The 15,490-nt window shown below is 44.9% G+C and overlaps 1 protein-coding gene across 1 annotated transcript in view; it reads left to right on the top strand.

The window, feature by feature from the left end:
• The window catches only part of WNT10A (Wnt family member 10A), a 90,561-nt gene that overhangs the window by 65,897 nt on the left and 9,174 nt on the right, over positions 1 to 15,490 (top strand). Inside the window, exon 3 of the mRNA XM_060262525.1 lies at positions 1,550 to 1,926. Coding sequence (XP_060118508.1) covers positions 1,550 to 1,926 — 377 coding nt within the window. The remainder of the gene's footprint in view (positions 1 to 1,549; positions 1,927 to 15,490) is intronic.

Here is a 15,490-nt window from a genome sequence, read left to right on the forward strand (position 1 = left end):
AGCAGAACTACAGAGCCAAGCTCCTCCACTGGCTAAGACTCCTCCTCCCTTTGGGGAGAGGGAGGGGGGAGGAAAAGAGCAAAAGGTTTCTTTGCTCTGCTGCCTCAACACTGGGGAGAAATAAAAAATGGTGACCTAAGGAAGAAGGCGAGGGAGAAGGAAACAGATGAGGTCCACTTGCTGGTGGGCCTGATTGGAGCTCTGTGGGGGACGGATTAGGCCTACAGGCCAGATGTTTGACACCCCTGCTTTATGCTATTATTACATTGCCCGGGCTTCTTCTAGCCCTTTAAGGAGAAGACAACAACCCTTTGGCATTTAGAAAGATAATTAGCATGTGTTTGTCATTGTTACATGTGCCTGGCTTTCCTGAGCAGTAAGAAGTTCCTGGGGCATCACTACCTTTGAGATGAGAATTCATTGAATAGTTACAGCATTTCTGTGCCACCTGTCGATTAGCATAAATGCAGATCATGGGTGAACAGGAAGGCTCCTAGACAGATGGTGCTTGTCTGTGAAGTAGCATCAACTAACTCTACCCCTAGAGCAAATGCCATCTATCTGAATACCCTCCCTTCCTTCTTTCAGCCAGTCTCAGACCTGTGTCTCTCTTGCTGGCTTCACTGCATCTCTAGAGGGTCTCTCTAGCCCCAGCCTGACTGTCGTGGGGTATGTTCCAGCCTCCAAGCATTGCAGTTCATTTTAGAAACATCAACTGACCATTAGCAAGTAATTAAGTATGAAACATGGACACTTGTCGGCTCTTCTATGAGGAGTTTGTATTGAGTTCTTATGGAACTCCCCACTGCCCCCCTGTAAGACAGGGTTGGGCAGGCTGCAGCAATCTGAACAAAGGTGGCAACAGTCAGACATCAGCAGTGCCACTTTCCTCCACCACTCTACAACACTTTTGTGTGGCTTTTGCTTGGCATGTACCTATTTTTGACTGACAGGCGCTGGAGGGCAGGGGTTTCTACATGCAGCCTTTCTTCATAGAAACAGGGAAGGTGGGCAGTTTTATTGTCACAATGAAGAGCATCTGGAAGCAGGCTGAAGAGAAACTGGGAGATGTTGTCTCTCCCACCAGCTGCCTGTAGCACAAAACTGATCTGTGAAACTCATTGGTTTGGATCCAATCAGTTTCCCTGCTGGTTAAAAAAGGAAAGAGGGATCCTCTTTCACCACAAAGGACTATGTTGAGAATCATGGAACTAGTATGCCCCAAAGTCATGTGGGGTAGAGGCTGTAGTAGGAAAGGGAACTGAGCAAGATTGAATGAACAAGCTGGCTGAATCTAGTTCATTGACACACAGTGAGCTGGCGGGCAATAATATATTCTGATTATTTAAAGAATGCATTACTTATTCTTGTCCTGTACTTTAAAAAGTTATATTTTTGACAACAGTGCCCCACTTCTTGAGCGCGTGAGGGACAGGCGCTGGCGGACTGATGTCTTATGGGCTTCCTTCGCAATATCCGTAGCTGAAGCCAAGATGCCAGGCAAGGCGGGACTCTTGATGTGACTGATTGCAATTGTCCTTTCTTGCAGGTTTCCGGGAAAGTGCATTTGCCTATGCCATTGCAGCGGCAGGAGTGGTGCACGCTGTCTCCAATGCCTGCTCCCTTGGCAAGTTGCAGGCATGTGGCTGCGACCAGAAGCGCCGAGGGGACGAGGAAGCCTTCCGCATCAAGCTGCACCGGCTGCAGCTGGAGGCCATGAACCGGGGCAAGGGAATGATGCATGGCGTGCATCTGGAGCACATGCCAGCTGAGGCCCCAGGCCTGCAGGACTCCTGGGAATGGGGGGGCTGCAGCCCTGATGTGGACTATGGGGAGAAGTTTTCCAAGGACTTCCTCGATTCCCGAGAGACCTACCGAGATATCCACTCCCGCATGAGGCTGCATAACAACCGTGTTGGCCGACAGGTGAGCTGCGAAAGGAGAGATGGGGCTGGGGGTGAGGCTGAGATTTTAGTCTTCACATGCCTCAGAGTCTGGAATAAGGAACAGAGGCTGTTCCTGATTTATTGGAAAGAGAAGTAAAGGGAAATTATAGAAGCAAAGTTCCAGATCCTCTGCTTACTTGGCTGGTTGGTTTGTACTGGACTGGAGAAAGAACTGGCGTTGTATAGGGGGGAAGTTATATTGTGAATGTACATATGTGGTATGGATACTTCACAGTGCGTTACAAAATAAACTGACAGTTTAAATCACACATAAAACAAGCAAATAAAACAATGGACCAAAAAGTAAAATAAAACAGCAACTACTAAGGGGTTTTTTTGACAAAAGACTCGGTCTGCCAGACTAAAGGCTACTTGAAACAGGTTGTCCTGTGACCCTCGCTAAAGCATGTAAAACATTAGCGTTTTTGCACTTTAAGAGGAGAAGGCGCAGGGTTGCCAACTCTGACTTTGGAAATTCTTGGAGATTTGACCCGCTGCCTGGGAAGGGTGGAGTTTGGGGAGGGAATTCAGTGGGGATGTCTGATGCCATAGTGTCCACCGTCTAAAGCTGCTGTTTCCTGAAGGGAATTGATCTCTGTAACTTAGAGATCACTTGTAATTCCAACAGAATGCCGTGCCTCACCTGGAGGTTGGCAACCCTAAGAAAGGGCATTGCACAGCTTCGAGGTAATCATCGCAAAGGCCCTGCTTCTCTTGCAGTCCCAGTTTGTGCTTTCTGTATAGTTAGACTATGAAGCCGGGATTGGTTGAAAGAGCCATCCGTTTGGCCATGCAGAGACTTCAGTATGAGGCAGAGGACGGATTACTTGTTACAATTAGCAATCACATGGAGAATATATGGAGCATCTATATTACAGCAGCCAGGCTTATTATCATTATACGTCAATAGAAATGAGTATTCCTGTAATCACGATGCTGTCTATTGTGTCTGCGGACCTTAGTGAAGACTTAATGGGTCCTGCAAGGCTCCTTGGAGCCTGGAGGACTGAGCTTGGGGACTCAGGAACCATAGGCAGCAGGATCCAAATCCCTGCTGCCCTGCTCCAATCACGGGCCCCTTGCCGGTTTGAATGATCCAATGGTGTCTTAGCACAGGAACCTTGAAGTGTATGTAGTTGGCCCCATTGGCCCAGTTCCTCAGTCTTAGAGTTCAGCCCTATAAAGAGCTGATGATCCCTACCACCTCACCTTTTCATTGCGTTGAACCCACTATATTATACTGTCCTTTGTCGCAGAAGGTTTGTCTGATACGCGTTTTCCTCCCTTTTCAAAATGAAAGACTCTAATCTTGGTGACTCCCAAGAATAGAAAATGTTCTGTACACTTGATAATTTAGGCTATGTTCTTCATACATTCCTGATGCTGTATTATAACAACCATAACTGAAAAAAGGACTTGAGATCAAACTTCAGATCTGTACAGGGGTTATCTCAGGGAGGGGTGGAGCCAGTTCTCCTTGCTTACAATGGGCAAGAAATGGAGATCTCAAAGTGTAATGCAGAAGACTGAGCATTAGGCAGAGCTTTCTTAGGGCGTTTTCCCACAGAGCTTACCTCGGAGTGACGTCCTTCTTCACCACGCAGCGTCTGCGCGGATTTCCCACCAACTGCTCCGCATAACTAGGAAGTGCCAGACCTTTTGCGTCGCAGAAACCGCTAAAAACCAGTTTACGTTAGCGATGCAAAAGCCGCGGCTCTTCCTGGTTATGCGGAGCAGTTGGTGGGAAATCCGCGCAGACGCTGCGCGGTGAAGAGGGACGTCGCTCCGAGGTAAGCTCTGTGGGAAAACGCCCTTAGTCAAAGACTGGTGGAGCATTGTGACAGACAGCCGTGGGGCATAATGGAATATCCATCAAGGGGAAAGTGTTAGGGGATGGTTAAGAAAACGTTTGCATTGATTTAAAGTGGTAGGATTAACTGGAGGACCTATTAGGGCTGATATCAGCCATATAATCAAAGGGGCCATCATTAGAAAAGAAGGGAAAATATGCGTTATTCCCCCCCCCCCCAAAAAAAAAAAGTTTTAGGTAGAGTTCCTGCATTTGGAACGAATTGAGCCAAACTGCATTTGTACTGTGATTGCTCCATTCAAGGGCAAAACAGACACTGGATGCATCTCCATATTTCATTTCTAGGTCAGACTTAGCACCCTGAAGCCTGCCTGGAAGTCAGCAGGGAGACAATGAGTTGGTGTTCTGCAGGTTAGAGAAGAAGATTGCTTAATAAGTCAGATATTTTCTGAGTAATTTAAGGGACAAACTGTTCTAATTATAATGCAGTGTGCACCAGACATCCTCAAGGGAACTGTGTGTGTGAAACTGAATAATATTTAATATAGCTAATTAAACAATATAGGAACATAATTACAAATGAAACAGCTAGTTATATTAAATGAACATTTCTCCCTTCTTCCAGCTCGCTTTGCTGTCTCTTTGACCTCTCAGTTGGGTTTCTAAAAAGAAAGCAAAGAAGAGACTTAAACTTGCAGAACATAAGACAATCTGCAGTGGTCTTGAGTTCTTAGTGACCATAACAACCCACGGCTTTCTACTTGTCATATTTAATGTACTGTATGTGTTTTAAATGCTGATAGCTTGTGGTGGCATCTTCAGCCTTCCCTCATTGGCTTTGCTGGAGAGGATCATCTCTGACTTTCTCTCTTTTTAGCTAATTAGGTGGACGGTGCTGTTGTCACAAATGCAGTTTAGCCCAGCATATCAAACGGCAGATAAAAATGATGGCGTTGTAGACTGTTGTAATGATCCAGGAAGCCAGCGTCGGTGCTTAAAATCAACAGGCCCATGCAAGCAAAGCTGAGGCTTTTTGTTTACTGTGCTGCTACTTAGCACTTACAGTATGCGAGATTCTGTACAGGGAGTGTAACAGTGACATGATGCCTTCTCTGAGAACTTACAGTCTGCATAAGGGGTGTAGGGAGAAGCCGTAGTTTGGCAATGAATAAAGGGCTACTGGAAGCAGCCCTGAATGCAAAATTTGATGCAGATTTGAAAACTATTACAAATGAAGACGCCTGTGTTGTGCAGTTAGGGCAGACAGGGCCTTCTAAATTAAATATATATATATATATTGAAGGGATGTGGATGCTGGAAGATGACATTTTGAGATCTGGCTAAACGGCATTGCTTTGTGCATTGATGGCGGCAGGCCTCGGATTCAGCAGGAGCTCACAGGAGCACAGCTCCTGAACCTTTCTGAGGGTTCCCCCTCCTCCTCCCCACCTACCTTGTCCATTGAATAGTAGGTGCAGCTGCATAACAATCCCTGGATTAGGAGAGCAGGCAGGCAGCCAGCTGCCAGGGGCTTTGCCACACCCCCAGCAGCCCCCATTAACCCCTGGAGATGTCCAAACCACCCTTTCTTCACTTCTTTTGTGATTTTGGGCTGTGTGGGTGGCTAATAAAACCATAGAATTATAGAGTTGGAAGGGATTTCCAGGGTCATCTAGTCCAACCCCCTGCACAACGCAGGAAACTCACAAACACCTCCCCCTAAATTCACAGGATTTTCATTGCTGTCAGATGACCATCTAGCCTCTGTTTAAGAATCTCCAAGGAAGGAGAGCCCACCACCTCCTGAGGAAGTCTGTTCCACTGAGGAACTGTTCTAACGGACAGGAAGTTCTTCCTAATGTTGAGCTGGAAACTCTTGATTTAATTTCAACCCATTGGTTCTGGCCCTACCTTCTGGGGCCACAGAAAACAATTCCACACCAAAATGATCCCGGATGGCAGTATGTCTTACTGCATTTTTCACCAGGTATGCTTTATGGAAGAATGCATTGTGCTGCCACTAGTTAGTTCGAAGTATTGGAACCTGACTTAAGTTTTTCTTCAATGGAATGGAGCTTTCTTGCTTTCCCCTCCCAGTGCAACACAATGATCACCATAAACCTCTGCTTCTGGGGGGTGGGGTATGCTGCAGGGGCAGACTAGCCATTATGGCCATCAGGTCAATAGTCTGCGGGGGTGGGGGTGGAACTACCTCCTCTGAGTCCCTCTCCCTGTATCTAGTTGTCCTGGGGTTTTGTTCCTGGTTTGTCCCTTTCAAGTTGCACCACTGCCCACCAGGTTCAAGGAGGGACCCTTCCAAGACCTTCATGGAAGGGGAAGGACCCTTTTCAGGCCTATTTTGGCCTCCTAGATTGCTCCCAAGACCACGAGGAACAATATGAACAACAGCTTGTTGCCCCCTGTTCTGTTAGTCCGGATTCATCCCAGGGTGTTTTACTGGATGTGCAGTTCTTTGATTCAGTAAGTATTCAAACGGCTTCCATGCAGTATTCAGTGCTGCATCATTATCTCAATGACACAGGAGCGCAATAGTTGAAGGACAAGCTGAAGTGTTTGGTTATATAGTCTTGCGGCAGTTTCTGCTTTTGTTCCAGTTCTTCCAGAGCGTTCTGTAATAAATAGTTCCTAGTTAAGCAGAGGAGCATCTCAGATAGTTTCTGCAATTGAACAAAGCAGAAGTCAAGTGGCACCTTTAAGACCAACAAACTTTTATTCAACGTGTAAGCTTTTGTATGCATGCACACTTCTTCAGACGAAGAAGAGTTCTCACAGCATGATATATGGATGGGGGTGCCTTCCCTTCCCAAATGTATTCTGCTGGGCCAGGCAAAAGTCATGTTAGTCTTATGGATGAAGTGTGCCTCAAGGCAAAACTCCATCCCCTTGACAGGTTGGCCCTCTCACAGGGGCCATACTTTATGGGGCCATAATGGCAGCACTTAACTTTGTAAGATCGGAGATGAAAGAGAAACTAGAACCACCCATCAGATGTACAACAAAGGCCTCCTGGGAATGAGGGCAACAATAAAGCATTCTGGGTGTATCAGTGACTAAACAGCAGCTGGTCGCTCAGGTGGCTGGGCTTGCATTCCAGAAACAAATTCACAGATGCTCTTGATTAGAAGAGGTGGCTGAATTTTGACCAGGACGGAGAAGTTCTATAGAAGCTTGGCTACCTTCCCTTTCCCCATGTATTAATAGAGAAAAAAATGATTCACATCTGTAGGAGAGAGAATGACTGAAAGGAAATGGTAGAAATCACTTTCGAGGCCCTTGCATTACTGATGTAGAGGATCTAATCCCTGATAACGAGAGCTAATACAGGTTAAGCCTTCCCCCTATAAACAAGACTGACCCTTGCTCCTTGTCAAAGAAGAGGCAGTCCTTTACTGTCAGCCTAATCCAGCAAGGTCAGATGCTCCAGCATTGCTGGGTATCTGTGCAGTGGCTAATTGTTCCTCTAATCCACTAAAGTTAGCACAAGAAGCAATACTTTTGAAAGACAGGGAGCTAGATTTAGGTAGGGGATTAGGATCAACTGAACAAGCTGTTTAGGCATCGCAAGACCTCCTCACCCCCCTTTTTTTCTTTAAAAAAGGTGTACAGCCATCCTTGGGGATATTTTAGATAAAGGAGGCTGCAGGGGGGAAATGTGGGAAAGCCATTATATCCTATGTAGTGCTTAAAATGTTTGACCAGCCTCATCAGATCTCGAAAGCTAAGCAGGGTCAACCCTGGCGTTTGGATGGGAGACCTCCTAGGAATATCAGGGTTGTGATGTGGAGGCAGGCAACGGCAAACCACCTCTGAACATCTTTTGCCTTAAAAACTTGTGACTTGATGGTACTTTCTACCACATCAAATGGAGGAGATCCAGGTTCAAGTTCTTGTTTGACCCTGAAGCTCACTGGGTAACCTTGGGCCAGTTGCTGTTTTTTCCACTTCACAGGTTGTTGTGAGGACAAAAATGGAGGAAGGAAAAACATTATACACTGATGAGCTTCTTAGAAGAAGTGTAGAATAAAAACGGGGTAGAAAACCATGGCTCCCCAGGAGTTCATTGATGTGGCTGTCAGTGATTTCTGTCAGGGCAGAAATTAAATTATCATAACCAACAGAGGAAGCTTCCATTATACTCCACCACAGGAGCAACTCTTAAAAAAATTATTCAGGTACCATAAGGGCACTGGTGTGTTTTGTCCTTCGGGGCAAGTAGCAATCTGGAGGGATGGACTTGAGGTACTGAAAACAGTACGTGAGAAGGTGTTAAAACTGCTTAATCTCCAGCAGGTAGCCCTGCAAATCCTATTGGCAGTTTTTAAAAGTGGGTGATCTATTTACAGACCCCCATCATCACATCTAGCCAAGCCTCTACCCCCACCCCACCCCCTTACATATACACATTGTATTCTTTGCTCCTGCCCTATAATCTGTATTGACCTGGCAGTGGGAACAGAAGGATGGCAGACTCTGTAGAGCAAAAATCAAGAAAATCTCACCTGCCTGGTTACTAAAAACAATTGTTGGTTGTTAAGCTCAGCCAATATTTATAAACATCAGTGGATCCATTTCAGCCCGTGACTATTATCTATATATTTATACTCTGCATTCGTCCACAGTGGGGACTCAAACAATGCTCCCTCTAAGTTGTGGACTTTTGTGAGCAAACGTTCTACTGTCATTAAAGTGATGAGCGAGCAATTTGGCTATTGCATAAGTTAATTTGCTCTGGGGCCAGCCTTCTTGAGCTAAGACAAAAATGTGTGAGCCGGAGACTAAAAAACTGTGAGCTAGCTCACACTAACTCAGCCTAGAGGGAACACTGGACTCAATGAGGTTTACAGCATCCTTTTCCTCTCCTCCATTGATTCTCACAACAACCATCCTGTGAGGCAGATTATGCTGAGAGAGTATGGCAGGCTAAAGGCCCCCCAGGAAGCTTCTATGGCAGAGTAGGGATTTGAACCTTGGTCCCCCAGATCCTAATCCAACCGCACTTGGCATACTGGACAGAATCTCCTTTCAAGGAGATGTCTGCCCAGCATAGTTGATAGAGGAAAGATGTTCCCGTGACAGAAAAGGGTGAAGTGGGGAAGGCATGTTCCTTTAATGAAATAATAGCTGCCTTGAATTTGAACGAAGTACACTCAACTTGATATGATATGACTTCATTAGAATGTCTCAGGGCAGAAACAGTCACAATGCAGGGGATTCGTATTGGTGTATGGGGGTACACAGTGTTTCCTTGAGCATCGCTGTTCCAATCAGATTATAGTCCCACTCTCTCAGGCCTGTAGCCATGGGGGCATTTGGGGGCAATATCCCCCACAGAAAGTAATAATAAAATTATATATATATTAGTAAGAGGCATGTGGGGTTTCCAAAATTACCCCAGGCACAGTCAGGGGAGCTTCAGTCTCATTTTCTTTTTTTCTGGGCAGGAAATAAATAGGGTTTTAACAATGCAAAATAAAATAAATAAAATTGCAAAACGCAAAAGAGAGTGTTGGAGATTCCACCCCCCCCCTCCCATGTAGAAAGTCAGCAGTGTCATGAGGGCTGTGGACGAAGGCGTTCTGTTGGCAGCTTCCAACTCTCTTATTTCTCTCTCTCGCTTTCCGCTGGCTCCCCTGCCCCACAGGATTTTCCAACGCCCTGCACACAAAATTTTCTGGCTGCACCCCTGTCCTCCCTGCAGCTGCATTAAAGTAAAAAAAAAAAATTGTTAGTTTCAACCATGAACTTCCCATTTCACATCCATTTTGGTCTTTTAGCGTTAATCCCATGAGCACAGGGGGAGAGTTGTCTCCATGCTTACTTAAAGTGCTTATTTGTTGGTAACATTTATACATTTCTAATCTCCAATTAAAAATTGCTCAGGGTAGTTAATTGTGAACATTTTCTTCCTTAGATGAATTTCTCACTTTCTCACACACATTCTCTCTCTCTCACACACACACAAAACCCTTCCTTCCTCCTCCCAGAACAAATTTTCCTCAGGATACTCTCTGTGGGGCCAAAAGGACTGTTTAGGGGATGCCAAAACTAAGCTCTGGAGCCCTTCAACTCCAGTTAAGAAGACCTCCATTCAAGTTTCTACTGTGAAGTCTTTACTGGAACATGATCTGAGTGCTACACTCGCTTACAAAAGCCATGCCTTGCTGATCGAATCCTGGTAGATGCCTTGCCAAAGCAAAGACTCTTAATTTCACTCGCTATAGCTACAATCCTATATATACACACTTATTTGGAAGTAAGTTTCATTGAAGTCAGTGGGATTTTCTTCCAATAAACATGCACTGGGTTGCATTGCACAGCTGTTCTTTGAGATTAGGGGTCCTTTGAACAATTGTACTTTAAAGCATAGCGTAATGGGCTGAAGACAGACAGTGAGGGGGAGGAGGGGGAGACACATGCCCTGCCTTGTAGCTTTCTGTGACCTTTGTTAGCCTCCTAGCAGAGCAGTTTGTGTTCATTGCCAGGGTTCCATCATAAAGCTTGAACTTCTCTGTGAATGAATGTCTGCCCAGCCACCCACCCTTAGGAAAGCTCCTGTCTGGGAAGCTGTCCCTTTGGCAGGATGGAACCTCTGTCCCCCAGCACCCTTCCCAGGCAGGCAGCCCCCTTGGAGCACACAGGAAATGGTTTCCAAACCACTAGGTGGGTTGCAAAGGGGATAATGGCTCCAGCCTATTAGTGCTCTGTAATTTGGTGCTAATTTCCCTTATTACAGTATTCCCGCATTGCAGGGGGTGGTGCTTGCATGCAGCATGTGTGGTGTGTGTGTAGAGAATCTGTAGAAGCAACCCTGCCAACAGTGGATGAGGAGGTGGCTTCATCAGGCTCTACAGGCTGGTACCATATGTCCGGCCCCTCTGAAGTACAGAGGAGCTCAGCAAATATAATTCCGGCTGCAGCTGTGCCTGGTCAGTGGATGTGTCTGTGGGAGCCAGCATAGTAATACCAGTGGGACAACAGGAATACATAGCTGTCAGGGCAAGTATCCTTTAAGAATTTGTTTGTTTCAAAGGATCATACCAAAAGCTCATCTAGCCCAGCACTCTTGTCTTTAGAAATGGCCAAGCAAGTGCCCCAGAGAGTCCACAAGAAAGCCACTGAAGTTATGGCCCTCACACACACTAGTTAGACACATACCACCTCTGAACACTAGAGGTTTCCGTTTTGGCTGACAGTTACTAGCACTGATTTCTTAGGTTGCTTGACACGGGTGGCTAGAATGTATTTATTAGACTACTGGAAGTACATGGCAGAGATATGCCCTTCCCCTTCTATCTCTTCAGTGGAAGGGGCTTATTTAAAAAAGAAAAGAAAGAAAGTTGGAAATTCAGAGAACCTGGAATACATATTTGCTATAATATTATATTGATGTAATGATATTCTAGTCCTAATTTAAAAATGTTAAGCCTCCTGTGGTGGTGTTGATGGTGGGGAGGAGATGACTGTTGCAGGGACAGTCTCAGGGAAAATGACTGCCATGTGTGTGAAGAAAACATGGACCGATTTCGCATTTAGTGTTTGCTATCGTTTATCTGCGGAGCGATTCTTTCCGGATCATTTTCGCGGATTTCGCACCAGGGTCTCTTTTGTGAGGGCGCTTTGCGCGCAGCCCCGCATCAAACCGTTTTTGCATTAGCTCAGATTGGCATCAAAGTCATGTCAATCAAAATTGAGTCCCCCCCCTTTTTTTTAAGCGCATGCATGGTTGTGTTATTGTGTAACAACAGTAACGTGAATGGGGTCCCTCCCCCCTTTTTTCGTGGGCTAAGTACATCACGTGTGATGTTTGAGCTTTACCATTGGCTCTTGCATCCTGTGCCAGGTTTTTGAAAGACGAACCCACCCACTCCCGCACAGCCATTTCTATTGCGATATCCGCATTCACAATGGAGAATCTTGAGACCGAAAGTGTGGCATGCCTTTATTCCATGAGGGAGGTGCTGGTTTTTTGCCTACACGGAGCAAGGCAACTCAGTCTGCTTAAGGGCATACGAAAGCTTACATTCTGAATAAAACTTAGTTGGTCTTAAAGGTGCACTCGTCTAGCGCTTTGTTCTATTGCTTCAGACCAACACGGCTGCCAACTTGGATCAACCCTTATGTATGATAACGTGTTGCATTGAATGGATGGCGGAATTTTGCCACTGTGAAATATCATAGTAACGCAATCAAATAAAAATGTTTTTAAAAGGGCGGGCACATGTCAGAAGTCCTATGTGAACGCACTGCTTGGTTCTACGGCTGATGCGGGAGAGAACGGGCAAGATTTCCTCCCCCCCAAGCACGGCTGCCAGCATAAGAATGGCGCTTGTGATTAAAGGTGTTAACGTCTACCGCCTGGTTCTGTTGCTTCAGACCAATATGGCTGTCCACTTGGATCAACCCTTATATATGATAAAATGGATGGCGGAATTCCGCTGCTTTGAAATATCGTTGTAACGCAATCGAGTAAAAATGCTAAAAAAAAAAAGGACGGGCACATGTCGGCTGATGATTTGTGTGTGACGTCAGAGTGGGAGGACTAACTGGCAATGGAGGGTAATGCCCTCAAAAGCTCTCTCTCTCTCTCGGCTTGACTTCGCGAACGAAGATTTAAGAAAGGTGCAGTAGTCCACGTCTGCTGCAGGCTCGCTGGTGGCTGACAAGACCAATGCAGGACAGGCAGATCTGGCCACAGTGGCTGCAGGGAAAAGTCTGATCTGGGGTTGGGATGATTTTTCCCACTGCAAGTTCTGTGGATTGGATCCGCAGGTTTTCGGAAACTCCGCAAAAATGAGCATCCAGATACCGTGGGGTGGAAATGGTTAAGCCGCGGATCAGAAGGAGGATGCATTCACCAAATGCCCCGGAGAAAAATGGGATGCCACCTCGGGTTAAATGCTAGTGTGAAATCGGTCAATAATTTCCCCATCCAAGCTTTACTGTGATGTTTTGCAAAACTTGGGAGTATACAGGTGTGAGAAAGACTGGAGAAAAGCTGGGGAAACCTAGGAGGTTCACAAATGCACCAGGTTGCTATGGGAAATGTAGTGTATCAGGAGCTTCATGCAAAGTCCCTGGCCGTTTTCCCACAGAGCTTACCGCGGAGCGACGTCCCTCTTCACTACGCAGCTTCTGCGCGGATTTCCCACCAACTGCTCCGCAGAACTAGGAAGTACCGGACCTTTTGCGTCGCAGATGTAAACCGCCAAAAACCAGTTTACGTTAGCGACGCAAAAGCTGTGGCTCTTCCTGGTTATGTGGAGCAGTTGGTGGGAAATCCGCGCAGATGTTGCGCGGTGAAGAGGGACTTCGCTCCGCAGTAAGCTCTGTGGGAAAACAGCCCCTTTGTTAGAAAGGCTCATGGCATCTGCACTCAGGTTGGCCGCTCTTGCTGAGACAGCCAATCAGGAAATAATTGAATCATGCAAATGCAGTTGATTGAATCATGCAAATGAAGGATTCTGAGCGCCTGTTTTCTATTGGTCTATTTAAATGTTGGAGGTGTGTTTGGGGTGGGATTTGTGTATATATAATTGTGGCTTGCTGCATGCGTGTTAGAGTGTGTTCTCACTAAATAAAGAGCTATGCTGAAATCACTCTAGTGTCTGAACCCACTACTTAACAGGGAAGCAGGATAAAAAGACCCTGTTTCCTAACAGCATTGAAGCTGAGTCTCACGTGGCCCTTGTGGAAGTCAGTATTGAAGCCCATGTGGAAGTCATTAGAGGCTGAGGATGAAGCAAACATCTGATTATCCTGAGATACAGATAAGCCCATCAACCAAGCCATTTTGGATCAAGGAAAGACCCCTTCCCTTTCTTATTTTCAGGGTTTTGTCTCATTCTCATCCTTAGCCTGGCTGGGAAGTTATAATATACTTAATAGTAGAACAGCAAACTTCTACTAATATTATGAACAATCAAATTAACATTTCCCAACATCTATATTAATATGTATTAGTGGTTATAAATGCAGAATAGTGGATGCCTTTTTTGATTAAACAATGCAGTACAAACAATACCGTATCTTAACAATGTGTCTATAATTTGTGTTTATGGTTTTTATTAGATCTTGTTTTAGACTTAGTTAAAGCATATATGAAGTCTGAGATTTGTAGTTAAAACTAGTCCCCCTAAATGCTTGTTTTATACTTACTCTGATGCCGTTTGTCCTTACGATGAACAAATAACAGATAAATATGATACTTATTATTCCCCCTTTCTTTTTTCCCTGTACCCCTATCTTAATTTATAATAATAAAAAAATGAGGGGGAAAAAATACTCCCCCTCCAATAATTAGAAGTGATTTAATTACATTTTAAACACTGTTTAAGTAATTGCTTTTTATATTATTGTACTGGTGGGACATCTATACTTGGTCTTTTTGATGTGCTAGTGCAGGCCTTATGTTATATGAACAATCTTTTAAAAAAGATAACAGTAACATCAATCCCAGTGCTTCTCATTCAACACCAGTGAGTAAGCAGCACCCTATTTTGCCCTGATGTTATGCTAAAGGTACAAGTTAAACAGAGATTTTTTTTTATAATTTCCTATGGTTTCCGTACTAAAGATTATTGTGGAGTTTTTGTGAACTAGGGCTTACTTAATTAGGTGTAAGAAGTATATCTCGTATTGGTAGATGTGTAAGTATAAAATTACAATATTAGACACATGGCTGTAGAAAGAAATACTGAGAAGCGCAGGCTGTGCCAACGGAATAGACGATCCTATAGGAATCATCAAGGGCTAATACAAAGGAAACAGAGGACTTTCTAAAGTCTTTAATAGATAAAATAGCAGGGCAATTTTAACAGATCGTCTTATCTGGAAAGAGGTGAGGAAAGCTGCCTGTGCTTCTTTTATATGATTGTGAAAACTTATCCAGTTAGATAAGCTGTATAAATATTGAGTTTTATAAACAAATGGATGATGGAAAGAAAATAAAGAGTGAGGGGTTTTTTCCCCAGCCTCATTGCTACAGTTCAATAGTGAACTTTATTGGCAGTAGATAACCAAGAGGAAGTACCATATTACATCCTGAGTAATTAATTTGTTGAATAAACTACTATAAGAGGTAATGTCCACTGGTTCAGAAAACAGATTAATGTGGTGGACAGGTCCATCAGTGGTCACTAGCTATGATGGCTAAATAGAGCCTTGATTTTCAGAGGCTGTATATGCCCGGATGCCAGCTGTTGGGGGTAACACTTCGAGGGGAGTGGCTGTTGCCTGTTTCCTTGCTGGTGGAATTCCCAGAAGCATCTGGCTGGCCAGTGTAGGAAACAGGACAGACCTTAAGCTTGATCCCGCAAGACTCTTATTCTTAGGCGAGCTACAGCATATGTAGTTAACAAATCCTCATTTATACAGAAGGATTTATATATATATTCAGTGATTCCACTGCTTTCTTTGTATCTTTAAGTATGCTACTGAATTATTAAAGCATGCAGGAAGAAAGGAGACTGCAGTTTTCCAGTGCTGAGGGGAAGGGATTTTGTGCATGTCCAGAAGCATTTTTCTTCCAGGATTCAGCCTGTGCTGAAAACAAACTCTTGGCCTCATGAAATCTTGGCACAAACTGAGTAAGAAGATGTGAAAGCCAAGGGTGGTAGAGACTGGGCTGGGCCTGACCTGGATAGCCCAGGCAAGCCTGATCTCATCAGATCTAGGAAGCTAAGCAGGGTCAATCCTAGCAACTACTTGGATGGGA

This window comes from Heteronotia binoei, chromosome 21 (genome assembly GCF_032191835.1).
Source record: "Heteronotia binoei isolate CCM8104 ecotype False Entrance Well chromosome 21, APGP_CSIRO_Hbin_v1, whole genome shotgun sequence".
Taxonomy (NCBI): Eukaryota; Metazoa; Chordata; class Lepidosauria; order Squamata; family Gekkonidae; genus Heteronotia; species Heteronotia binoei.